This window comes from Accipiter gentilis, chromosome 28 (assembly GCF_929443795.1).
Source record: "Accipiter gentilis chromosome 28, bAccGen1.1, whole genome shotgun sequence".
Lineage (NCBI taxonomy): Eukaryota > Metazoa > Chordata > Aves > Accipitriformes > Accipitridae > Astur > Astur gentilis.
This window is the reverse complement of record NC_064907.1, coordinates 6,173,817-6,187,267: the sequence shown is the minus strand read 5'-3', so window position 1 is coordinate 6,187,267 and position 13,451 is coordinate 6,173,817. Positions and strand designations below refer to the sequence as shown.

At 44.9% G+C, this 13,451-nt stretch overlaps 1 protein-coding gene across 1 annotated transcript in view; it reads left to right on the top strand.

Annotated features, from left to right (window-relative positions):
- KIF26B (kinesin family member 26B) overlaps window positions 1–13,451 on the top strand; it is a 312,864-nt gene that overhangs the window by 282,229 nt on the left and 17,184 nt on the right. The window contains exons 11-12 of the mRNA XM_049830857.1: window positions 8,527–8,689; window positions 9,752–13,187. Coding sequence (XP_049686814.1) covers window positions 8,527–8,689; window positions 9,752–13,187 — 3,599 coding nt within the window. The remainder of the gene's footprint in view (window positions 1–8,526; window positions 8,690–9,751; window positions 13,188–13,451) is intronic.

Genomic DNA, 13,451 nt, shown 5'->3' with positions numbered 1-13,451 from the left:
CCAATATTAGCCATCTGAGGGGCTGGTGTGAAGGTGGTTTCCAGAACGTGTCCTCAGCAGATTATCAGGGGATGTTTCCTCATGCTTCTTTCTTGCTATGTGTTTTCCCCTGTTACTGCCCTATAGGTACAGGCACTGGCCAGCCGCTCTCCACCCCTTCCCTTCCCAGCGCTCCCGCTGCACTGCTGGGGCACTGGCAGACCAGAGGAGAGGCAGGCAGGCTCCGAAGCTGCACCAGTTGCTATTCCATAGCAGATACAACTGTTGCCTTCTCATATAAAGCAACCCAATGGCTTCATGGAGATAAGCTGAGCCAAACTTGTGGTTGCCATAATGCTTCCAAGTAAGGAAGACAGACAAGGAGCAGCATGGGGGGAAGGGAAGGCTTTTTCCTTCCCTTTGTGAGCGTACCTTGGTAGAAGTTAGCACAGAGCCTGGGCACATACAGAGTCCTTAAATTATTTAAAATCTGGATCATTATTAGTTTTAACTGTGGAAATTTTTTTCTCCTGTAAATCACAGTCTATTTATTACACATGTTTTCTTAACCAGTGGCATTGCTGTTTTTGAGGAATCTGGCTTTAACTCCAACATAGAGTTGCTGAGCCTAATTGGCTCCCTGGATTAATTGAGCTTCTGTTTTTCAGCTAGAATTTACTAGGAGCTGGCACTGTAAGGAGACAGACCACTAGGATCCTCTTCCTTTTGGATTATCTTTGAGCTTTGTTTGTGTGTTTTTAATGGTTGCTTGTGAATGATGTTTGGCTCTGTGCTGGGAGTTGGAGTACAGAAGGGAGAGGGATCATTTTGTCCATTTTCAGTGCAGTCATCTCTCTGAAACCATCACTGGTGTCCAGCAGAGCTGCCCTCCCAACCACCTCCTCCCTCCCACCCCAACACTTGCACTCGCTGTGACTTTAAAGTACATCTGGATCTCAGCTCTTATCTGAGTAACACGTTGACCTGTAAATAAGGGTTTGTGTCTTCAGTTTGGTATTGCCAACGTGTGAAGTGCACCTGAACCAAACCACATAAATTCACATAGCCAGGGCAAGGACTGCAAGGAACTTTTTTCTCTTGTTGGCTGAAGTATTTGAACAAAGCTTCTGCTGCTTTAGCTTCACTGGTGGCACAAGGCAGAAATAAGAAGATGGAGGAGCCATTTTTCTCTGTGCTTCTCCAGGGCTAGCATAGCAGTGTGCAGCTCTGACCTGGGCTGGCAATGTCAGAAACGATGCACTCTTTAATATGTAGATAAAAGTGAAGCTGTTGTGTGGTAGCGACTGCTTTATTGTGAGATAGTTCTACTACGGATAAACTTGAATTGCTGAGATCAGTCAGTGGGACCTCCAAGGAGTGGGGCACTTTTATGTCATTTTTGGATAACAGGGTGCTCCTTGGCTGTTTTGTAGACTAAGTTTCATCAGTTTGGGGAGCAACTTTTGTATAAAAGAGCCCCTTTTATGGTGAGAGGGACGGTCTGTTTCAAGGAGTCAGAGTAGCTGCAGTTATTGGGACTCTGTCCTTCTGCCATTAATTTTCTTTTCTGTCTTTGGTGAAAAGAAACAAAAGATGCTATTTTGTGTATCTGCCACATGCTCATGTGTTGTCACAGGCACAAGGATTGTTCTGCAATATGAAATTTGCATAGTTAGGCTCTTAAAAGACAAGAATTGTAGGGGGAACACCTATATATTTTATATGCATTTTCTAATACTAGAATTTAAGTATAAGTCCCTGTTAGCCCATACTTGGCTGCAACACCACCTTTCTCCTGCTCTTGACTGCTGCAGTGTCACATCCCTTCCAGATGTGGTTGTGATTTTCCCAGTACGTGAACCTGAGCAGTATCCCCTCAGCGCAGTCCTTTCAGCTGACTCTCCCTTCCCCTATACAGTGAACACAGCTTTCTGGGTTGTGCTAGTGTACCTCATACATGATAACTAACTGCAGCAGCAGTGGAGATTTCCACTTTGCTTAATTTTCCCTTTAAGGCTAGTCAGCTTCCACCTGGAACAAGTTCATTATTCCCCCAATGCCTCATTTCACCAGGTGAAGGATTTCCCGGGTTAAAGATCCAACATGTTACCTATCTTTCTTAAACTGCCTCACTTTGTTCTGCTAACAAATCCAGGCTAACGTGGCTGAACCACTGAGGGCTTTATCACTCCACCTGGCCTCATTTTGCCTGTGCCTACGCACATTGCTCCCATTTCCTTTCTCCCTCTATCAAAATTATTAACGGAAAGGAAAGACATAGCTAAGCAAACTATACTGGTTCATCATGAGCTCAGCTGTTACACACCTGTAACATCGACTATTGGGCTTGTGCTTTTTAAGCTATAAACTGTCCTCTGTAGAGATTATTTCCATGCAATAAGAGCCAAAACCAAATGGAGTATTTCTGTGGTTCCCTTGTTATGCAAGCATTTATTACTATGAATAAAGCAGTGCATCAGCACAAGGGAGCAGAGTTAAGACTTCATGATCAAAAATAACTGCCACAGTTACTGAGATTTTTTTCCTTTGACATACCTCTATAAATAATTAGATTACAAGACACCTGAGGGCATACATCGTCTGATCCTGTAACAATAACACCTTGAGGGAGTTGACAACTTTCTCCTTTTGGCCAAGTGCCTAGGAAGACACCAAGGTATATGATTAATAGAGAGCACACACACACACCCTTGCATGTCCTAAAGCTTAGTTATAACATTGTATTATATCCCTTTTGGAATGTTATTATTTCTATTCTTGATGGTGCTGCTGTTGTCACTGAATAGCCAAAATCCTCATAGCACTGGGGTGAGAGGAAAGGGAAGACAAAGAAAGTATTTTTTATTAAGGTGGGGGAAAAAAATACCCCAAAGAAATTGTATAATAGAATTGGTTAAATAATTCCACAGAAAAATCATTATTCCAAGACTTTAGCTGGATCTTCCTCTCCAGTATTCCCTCCTTGTATGGAACTGTCCTGTGTTTCCCTCTCCCACATGGAGATGCTGGGCAACAAAAACTCCTGCGAATTTCCTGAGCATAATATTTATTCTTATTGCTTCATTTTCTATTCATGAATTCTATTTTGCAGCCCTAAACAAAAGCAATTACCATTTGCCTCTTTTCCATGTAGCTCACTTCAAACACATTGCTCACATGGATTCTCATAAAGCTGAAGGACCCGACAGGCATTGCCCATGCTATGTCCCCTCACCCTGGCCTGTGCCTCACCTGGGCAGCATGATGCAGTCAGCCATGCCAAATTATGGTGGGGTTATGGGGTTCCTCTGCTGGGTATCAGTGAGCAGCTGGGGGGACTCAAGTGAGAAAGGGGGCCTTGGAGGTCAACCAGTGACAGTGGAGGACATTAGTGGGACCAAGAGGTGAGAAAAGAGGAGATTAGTACTGGGAGAGTGTCTAGCAGTGTTGCTGGAGCCTGGCAAAGTCCAGTGTAGCTGATTAGACCACTGCAGGATGAAATGGAGCTCTGCTGGGCTGTTTAGGTGAGGAGCTGGAGGTGAGGATCACGGTATGGGAATGAGAATGAGTGAGAAGGTTGGATGAAGAAAGCTCAGGATAGACACTGATAGAAGAGAACAGGATTGTTTGATGAGAGTAGAGCATGGCAAAAAGGATGTGAAGACATGGGAGCACAGCTCTCCTACAGCACAGGAAAAGATTGTGATGTTCCTGAGTCCCACTGTTTTTCTACAGGCAGCAAATACTAGCAAAACCTCGTGGTAAATTGTGGGTAGTGTCCTCCTTCTCTACTGCTCATCCATACAAAAGGTGGCAGCTGGCTGCTGCTGCCAGCTAGTCAGGTAGTTCAGCAGCTGAGGCTTTTTAATACATAGGAAGGCTCCAGGCTTACTGATGTCTCATTGAAGTGCAAACACAAATCCACGTGAACTTACATAAAATATATATAATAAGAGCATTCAGATTGTGAAATCAGTCACTACAGAGGCAGGAAATGTCAAATTAAGGTTGTCCTGGCAAACTTACTTTGGCCCCATGGGCTATATATTGTGTTGTCTTTGCACGATTACCTCCCCGCCCCGCCTCAGTTATCTTTTTTCAAGGCAGATAAAGGACCTGCTTTAGAGATGAATCGGGACTGTACAGTGATGTGGTCATTGTCAATAAATCCCTTCCCTAATTTGTAGCAGAAGTTAGAAGGCACATAGAAAATGGGACTGAGGGCTGTGGAGGAGAAGGGAGGTATTCTGAAGGGAGCTGGTGCCACCTTAAGAACTGGCTCTGCCAATGCATTCCTAAAATTTTTAGATGGGATATTAATTGTGTGTTCCTGGTTTTCTGGGTACCCAGGCTGAGAACCAGCTGCCCCATTTTCTCTGCAAGAGAAGTCAAAGTTAGCTGTACTTTGAATATAAAAGACTATATAATGCTCAGTACTCTGAAAGATTAGGGCTTCACACCAAACACCTGTATTCACTGAAGTATTCAATGCTGCAGGTATTATCAGAGGATTATATACCTCACCTCACAGGCATTCATCAGATACTGCATTGATGAGCTCCACAGGAAAAAGAAAAGAAAAAAAAAAGAACTTTTAAAGAAATCAGTCATTCTGGATTCAGAGCTGAGTTTGTATAGTCCTAACAGTAGATAAGGCACAAGTCCACACATTAAAAGGCAACGATTAAATGAAAGACTGAATAACTTTTTGCTCAATGAGCACTGTTTATCCTGTCCAGTAATTAAGGCAGGGGTCTAGTGGAAAAATAGTATCCAGTCATGAAATTAAAGACTTTGACTTAATGCACATAGGCAAGTGGGATATATGCAGTGTCCAAGGAAATGTATCATGATCTTGACTACTTCATTCTTCATTATAAGATTCTGTATTGTTTGAATCTGAGCATAATTAATCATTCATGAGGAATGAAAATACAGATATGTATAAGAGGAGCATGAAGTTGTACATTTTTCCTTCTTACTGAGCAAGTGAAAGGACTAATTTACACTGATCCCAGTTTGCATGGTGAAGTCTCAGAAGAGAATAACTAGAGAACGCTGTGCTCACTGCAGCACTGCCACATCTCTCTTTTGGGGAGGTCTAATACCTGCTAGGATTCCTTATGATATCTATAGAGAGATTCAGAAAATAGCACTGTAAGCCATCCAGTAGCTGCTGTAATGTGAGAGGGTGGAAATATAGGGGAGGTAAGGGAGCAGGATGGAGAAGAGAGAGCTTCTCTCAACGTGGAGGGCTGCTACTCCATGGAACAAACTGGACCTTTCCGTCTGGCAATCTGCACAGTTCTTCCTTTCTGGATCATCTGTAACGTATCTGCTGACATACTTCCTAGAGACATCTGAGTTTAGTTTCCTGCCCCCAGGGCTCCTGCCTCTGGACTTTTCCAGAGATAGAGCTTTGCATAGTTTATTTTGGAGTTTTACCTGTGTGTGAGGTGTATGAACAGTATTTAGTAGTATTTTGCTGTAGCCATGATGATCTAAGGAGTTAGGCAAGAAAAGGTTTACAAGTAAGGGTAATGTATTTTATTAGACCACGTGATGCAGTTAGAAAAATGAGGTAACTTTTAAATACTGAAAAGGCTGCAGAATGGACTTACTGATATACAGGCTTTGGAGTCTGAAGTGTGGTATCCTGACCCTACCTTCATTGTTCTCTGTGTATTTTATCCCCATATTCACGATGGGTTATGGCAAATTTCCTAAACTATAAAAACATTAGTGGATGGGATAGAAATACATTTAAAATGAAGACGGGTATATAATATGGGGTCATCATGCTACTCTGGCATATCATTTTATTGCTCGTCTAGCAGAATAGAAATGGATCATTAGCATTCCTGAAGATCTCCCATTTGCTATAAAGACATTGGTGCATTTCACTATGCTCCTGTGAGAAATCTGGGACCTTCAGCAAGCCAGCTTCTGCTTAATACAGTGAACAACATACACCCAAGAACAGCAGCTCTTCTGTGAGCTTCTTCAAAATTTCCTGTGTCTTAGTTTAGTTTGCACAGCCAGAAAATCAACAAAGGTCTTCCTTCTCAAAGCTCTTCCAGTGCATCCCTGTGTAAAAAACCTTGTGCTTTCACAGGAAATTTTGCTTTTGCAAATACCAGCCATGAATCAGCTAATGAAACAATTCAGAGCCTTACTTTTTTTCAGGCAGAAATGCCATGTCAGCATTCAGAAGAACAAAGCATCTACTCTGTGTCTCACACTGTCTGTCAAGCAAATTTCAGTGAGACATCCAAAGTATTTTACCAATATTTTACTTCATGAGGATAGGGTGAGTTAAAAATTAGAGACACACATTTTTGTGTTATTATGTTCTCTTTGATTTTCTTTCTTTCATTTAGAAGTTTGTGGGTGCTACTGTCAGAGATCAGTGAACCTTGAACAGGTGAACTTGTCTTATGACAGTATCTAGAATTGACAAAAATCTGTGTTTAGCAGATTTCTTCCTCTTTATTTTCCAGTGTACAATAGCGACATGAAGCTAGTTATTTTGTCTACATGCAAAGTGAAGTTGATAGTCAAGATGCAGACTGTGCTGAATGAGCAAACTCTGAAATTAGAAATCAGTGTTGGCTGGGCTTTTTTGCTGCTAGGTTTCAGGCTTTAATCCTAAACAAATCTGCCCTTTACTTCCTACTGATATATGTCAGAGGATCCTTTGAATTATAGAATAGGTATTTCCTCTGTATTGTCCTTCTTCTTGCAAGTGTGTATTTCAGGACAAGGCAGATGGCACAGATTATTTTATATTCATAATGCATATACCTCTAGGAGAGCCATGCCGCAGTGTGCTGATGCTGGCTGCATGGGTTATGTATTCTCAGGAGACCGACATGTTCAGAATGTATTCTTCTGCCCTTTCCCCTGTTGTCTCGTGTTTTGCTATGATAGAAGCACTAGCAAATGAAAGGCTTGTTATTGATTTCTGTGCAGATGTTAATAATTTCTGTGTAACTCTGCATTGGAGTGGCAGCAACTGATGTACAAAATTTGACATCTTAATTATTCCTTGATGGAAAGGAGGGCCACTAACCTGAGATACAGCAGCCTATTAACTCTGGATCTGTGGATTCAAAGAAGCCTTAGGTCACAAGTGAAACGAGTGAGGCTGTCTCAGTACAGTAAGGATTTTTGCTTCTCAAAGACACCACACGGTCTTCAATGTGTCTGGAGCGGATGGAAGCAAAAAATCCTGAAACAAAAAATGGTTTACTTCCAGTATTGCTAGCCTAGCTGAAATCGCAAGTGCTGGAAATCTCAGGAGAAGCACAATTTATGAGCTCCCCAGATTTATTGCTAGATGCCTCAAAACATGCATCCCAAATGCTGTTGTTTACTCAATCAAAAAGAGAGATTCAAGAATTTTGGTGTTCGTCTGTCAGTCCCATCCTGTAAGCATAACTTCAGTTCTCAGCAGTTGCAGATTTATGCAGAATTTCTGTGAGCTGGAAACGTTAAGTGGATGACCAAGGGCATACATGCACCATAGGTTATTAGCCAATATTGAACAGTGAGCCCCAAAAATCTGATGCCCAGCCACTGAAAGTATTGCTATCATTACAACAGTGAAAACAATTCCTTTCACAATAGGTACATATCAGGCTGTTGCTGTCTTTGCTTTCAGCCATATGTAACTATCATCCACAACCTTTAGTGTAGGAGAGGCTCTTTTCAAAAGGATGCCGTTTCTCAATTAACCATCCAGTTGACCTGTACACCTTGTAGCTAAAGTTCTTTTTAAAAATTACATCGTGCATTTCTGACTACAGGATTAGATGACCATCACAGAAGCATTATATATGCATCATCATGCTGTTAAAATTCATATTCTTAGTCCAGTCACAGACAGCCCCACAATGAAGCACCAGCATTTCAAAAGCTATCCTATGCTGAACAATAGAGTAAATGGCAAGAACAGAAAATTTGATTTCTGCCTCAGTGGAAGAAGAGATCTAATATGAAAGAACAATTGTGCAAAGTCCTAAGGCTTGATTGTTTTGTATTTCACCAGCATCATCCAAAATAATTTCAGTGATTTAACTATTATTATTATTATTGAGTTACCCAGTGCCCTAGAAGGCAAGAAAAAATTTGGGTCCTCTAATCTAATCCACTACCCTCTTGCCCTCCAGAGCTGGGCCAGAGTTTGCTTGCACGCTGTGCACTGGAAAAGGGCAGCAGTTTGGTGTTTGCTGCAGCAGCTCCTTAACAGTTAGTCTCCAACACTAGTCTGCATCTCTGTATTGGCAGTGTTAACAGTGCAGAAGGACTGAGGCCAGAAGAAAACAGAAAGGGGAAATTGGGAAGAGGAAAGAAATTTAAAGTGTAGTCCAGGGTCTTTCAGCATGCTCAGCTGCAGACACAACATAGTGCAAACCTGAGGAAGGAAACTAATTAGGATTCCATTAAAAAGAGGAGAAAAAAATCTTGCTGAGGCTCAGGTCACATCACGATGGTCAAAGTGAAACCTTGCTTGCTAATGTAGCCTTAATTCATTTTGTTTTGCAGAGACAGCAAGCTCACCATGTTGCTTCGGGAGTCTTTGGGGAATATGAACTGCCGCACCACAATGATAGCTCACATTTCAGCCGCTGCGGGGAACTATGCTGAGACGCTGTCCACCATCCAGGTTGCATCAAGGGTCCTCAGGATGAAGAAAAAGAAAACTAAGGTAAGACATTGTATAACTCCCTTCTTGTAATGGTGGAGGAGGGAGGAAGAAAGACCCTGAAGAATCCTTAGTAGGGTCAAGCAGCATGTAACAAAATCAGTAATCAATTCCAAAGTGCGTGCGTTGTTGTACGTATCCTGTCCTATGCAAGTGGCTTAGAGCATAGAGCAGAGACTAGGGGGGCTAAACTCTTTAGCTTCAGATGCAGCAGAGTGAGTTCAGACATACCTGCTCTAGCAGGCTTGTAAGCTGGCCTCATATAGTGACAGAGCTGTCAGAGAGCATTTATTTTCAGTTATCCTCTTAGTGCTAATGAAATAATAAGGAATGAAACTGCTGTAGAGTTAAAGGAAATTGGAATTAATGAAGAATTATATTCTCTATACTTCTCAGATTGAGCAGGAGCAAAATAAATGCAAAGCAGTGTGTCCTTTGCCAGCATTGATGCCTGTTTTATTCCCACTGCTTCCAAATACAGGTGATAGATTTTCCAAGAATTAGAGTGAGGATGGTCTGTGTCCACTTTCATGTTTTAGAGTCCTGGTTCCTTCTGTACAGCTTACAGTGTGAGTTGGGCACAACGAATGAATTTTATGCATTTCATTTAAATTAGCAGCCTATGGATTGACAAAACCTTTTCTGACGATGGATTGAAGAGGGACAAGTGAAGGGATTCAGTCCACACACCATCGCAGCAGTGTGTCTCCAGAGACCTCTGAGTGCATGTTATACAATTACACACACACACACAGAGCAAAGCCTTTGCCAAATATCTGATTTCTTTAGCCAGGCTCAATTAAGGAAGAGACCCCAATCCATTTGTTTAGTACTTTTTTTTGGAAGTCTCATGATTTCGAGTGGGACACAGAGCTGGGGCATTGGGTTCTCCACTGATTACTGTTCTGTGTTTGCTGTAGGACTGTGGATAAGAAGCTTCAGAGTTCTGTGCCTTAGTTTAGAGATTTGCTAGTTTAGATGTGGCTGTGACCTTTCTGTATATGCACTTTGTGAAAGGAGCTGTTTTCAATGCTGAAATGTTGTGGTCTCTCTCTCATACTGCAGTACACATCAAGTTCTTCTGGAGGAGAGAGCTCTTGTGAGGAGGGCAGGATGCGGAGGCCAACCCAGCTGAGACCTTTCCATTCTAGAAACACTGTTGACCCAGACTTCCCTATTTTGCATTTATCAAGTGAACCTGATTATTCGTCTAGCAGTGAGCAGTCGTGTGACACGGTGATTTACGTTGGCCCCAATGGCACTGCCCTTTCTGATAAGGAACTGACAGATAATGAGGGTCCCCCTGACTTTGTACCCATAGTTCCTGCTCTGCAAAAGACCAAAAATGAGGGCAGGTCAGAGGAAGTTAATGAATTGGGGCCCAGCACATCTGAAAGAGACTGCCTGAAGTGCAACACCTTTGCAGAGCTCCAGGAGAGGCTGGATTGCATAGATGGCAGTGAAGAGACCGACAAATTTCCCTTTGAAGAGGTGCCTGCTCAATTTAGCTCAGACCAGATGTCTAAGTGCTCTGTCTCAAGCCAGCTGGCAGAGCTTAGCCACTTACCAGAGTCAGATAAGGAAGATATGATGCCAGAATGTCAGCATCCTGATAGAGAAGCCAAGGAAAATATAAATGCAACACCCAGCAAAACTAAGAGAAATCATTCCCCTGTTCCTTCTGGAGCACTTACTAACGTTTCAACTCCATCTTCTCCCAGGAGTGTAACAGGCAGCTCTAGTAAAGAGCTTAGCTCTTGTCAGTTAGCACACAGCACCAGCTTGCAGAGCAGCAGAGAAGGTCTCAACACCTGTGGATTTGTGGAAGGCAAACCTCGGCCAATGGGTTCACCCCGGCTTGGCATTGCGAGCCTCTCGAAGACATCTGAGTACAAGCCACCAACTTCTCCTTCACAGAGGTGCAAGGTCTATACACAGAAAGGAGTCCTGCCCAGCTCCACTCCCCCACCAGCTCCCCTGAGTAAGGATACTGGGATGACATCTAGTGAATCTTTATTGCAGCCAGAAATCCGGACCCCACCTGTAGGCATGAGCCCTCAGATCATGAAGAAGTCGATGTCCTCCAGCAATGGGGATTTTGAAGAGACCGTTCTTGATGAAGATCGGCAGCAAAGCATTTCTCCAGAATCCAAGAAGGAGATTCTGAGCGCCACCATGGTGACTGTGCAGCAGCCATTAGAGCTGAATGGAGAGGACGAGCTGGTGTTCACCCTTGTAGAAGAGCTAACCATTAGTGGGGTCCTTGACAATGGGCGCCCAACCAGTATCATCAGTTTTAACAGTGATTGCTCTGTGCAGGCTTTGGCCTCTGGGTCTAGGCCAGTCAGTATTATCAGCAGCATATCTGAGGATCTTGAATGTTACTCCAGTGCAGCACCTGTGTCTGAAGTCAGCATCACACAGTTCCTTCCACTTCCAAAGTTGGGCCTGGATGACAAATCCCAGGATGATGGCAGCCGGCGCTCATCCATCAGCTCATGGCTGAGTGAAATGAGCACAGGGAGTGACGGTGAACAGTCGTGCCACAGCTTCATAGCCCAGGCATGCTATGGGCATGGGGAAGCAATGGCAGAACCCCCTGTTTCTGAGTTTGCGAGCATACAAAGTGCCAGCATGATTTGTGTAAGTGACAAACAGAAGCCAGTGACTGACAACATGCTTATACTGTCGGAAATGGGGGAGGAAGCTTTCGGCAAAGTGCCACCTATGAAAGGCTGTAAAATATCAGCTCTAGGGAAAACTACTGTCACAATCAAAAACACTGCAAGCCTCAGCAGCTGTGAAGGCTACATCCCAATGAAGACAAACATTACCGTGTATCCATGTATTGCCGTTAATCCCTTCAAAGCACAAGATACTGATGACGCTGTACCAGCAGTAACTGCAGACCCAAAGGTTGCTCATCCCCATGACGGGAAAGAATCCAATGCCAAGAAGGATATAAAATTTGAAGACCCTTGGCTGAAGAGAGAAGAAGATGTAAAAAAGGACAGCTCTGGGAGCAGTGATGGGCCAAGGCCTGACACAGCTGCAATTTCAGCCAAGCCTGAGCACAGCACAAAGCAGTCCTCAGCAGACAGGTTTAGCAGAAGCAGCAGCAGCGGAGACGCCTCTATCTCCCCAGGATCTGACAGTCTAAAGAGGATTGTGGATGGGTGTGAGGTGGCAGCGTCTGGCTCTGCAACCCAAAGCCCTGTTCATTCCAGTGATGGCTTGAAGAATGGCAGCCTCCCTCGAGGGCTCCCGAAGGCAAGCAAGCCGGAGGAGCCTGGCGGTCACCTCCCTCCTACTGCCACTGACAGCAGCGGAGTCAGCTCTTCTGCCCTCCCCCAGTTTTCTAAGGCGAGCCTTGACAAGAAAATGGCCTCTCCCAAACACTGTGTCCTCACTCGTCCCAAAGGGACCCCTCCTCTGCCACCGGTGAGAAAGTCAAGCTTGGATCAGAAGAACAGAGCCAGCCCCCAGCACAGCGCAGCCAGCAGCACCACGAGCAGTCCCTCCAGCCAGTCCGGATCCTTCCTGGCCAGCTTCCCCGAGGAGCTGAATGCCAAACAGAAGGGCCCTGGCATCGACAGCATCGGCAACAACAGCAGCAGCAAGCTCTTCAGTGCCAAACTGGAGCAGCTTGCCAGCAGGACCAACTCCCTTGGGAGGTCCACAGGAAGCCACTATGAGTGTTTGTCTCTGGAAAGAGCAGAAAGCCTGTCCTCTGTGAGCTCCAAAATGAGCCCTGGCAAAGACACCACCATGCCTAGGGCTGGAAGGAGCTTCAGCCGCAGTGTCATGTCCTCACCCACCAACTCGGGCCTCTCCCAGTCGGCAGGGGCCTCCCCGAAAGCCAGCCAGTCGAAGATCTCTGCAGTCAGCAAGCTCCTGCTGGCAAGCCCCAAGGCCCGCAGCCTGTCTGCCTCTGCTACCAAAACACTCAGCTTCTCGACCAAGTCTCTGCCTCAGTCCGTAGGGCAGAGCTCCAGTTTGCCTCCGAGTGGGAAGAACATGTCCTGGTCAACACAGTCCCTCAGCAGAAACCGGGGCTCCAGCCTTGCTTCCAAATTGCCCCTTCGGGCCGTCAATGGGCGGATTTCGGAGCTGCTCCAAGGGAGCGCCAGTGCCCGAGGCTTACAGCTGCGGGGAAGCTCAGAGGCAGACGAGCGCGGGGGCCTTCCCGGGGATGAGAAGCCAACTGTTCACATGCTGCCTTCACCTTACAGCAAGATCACCCCTCCTCGGAAACCTCACCGCTGCAGCAGTGGTCATGGGAGCGACAACAGCAGTGTCCTGAGCGGGGAGCTGCCTCCCGCCATGGGGAAAACAGCCCTCTTCTACCACAGTGGAGGGAGTAGTGGCTACGAGAGCATGATGAGGGACAGTGAGGCGACAGGGAGCGCCTCTTCAGCACAAGACTCCATGAGTGAGAACAGCAGCTCCGTGAGCAGCAGGTGCCGAAGTCTGAAAAATCAAAAAAAACGATCAAATGCAGGTAAGCTTGCAGTGGTGTGAAAGAGGGACGCAGACCAAAGTAGATAACTAGTACGTGGTGGGGAGGGCTAGCCCTAAGGGTGAGCCAATTCAGTACCAGCTATATCTCTTAGCAGAGAAGCGAGGCCAGGATAAGCATCCTAAGCTCCAAGTTTCTTAATTTTGCAACATGCACAAATCCTGTGTGGTTGCATTGCCTTTGCAGCAGAGTCTCCCACTCATTCATTTCACTTAGGTTTACTTCACATGAACAGAAGAACATTTA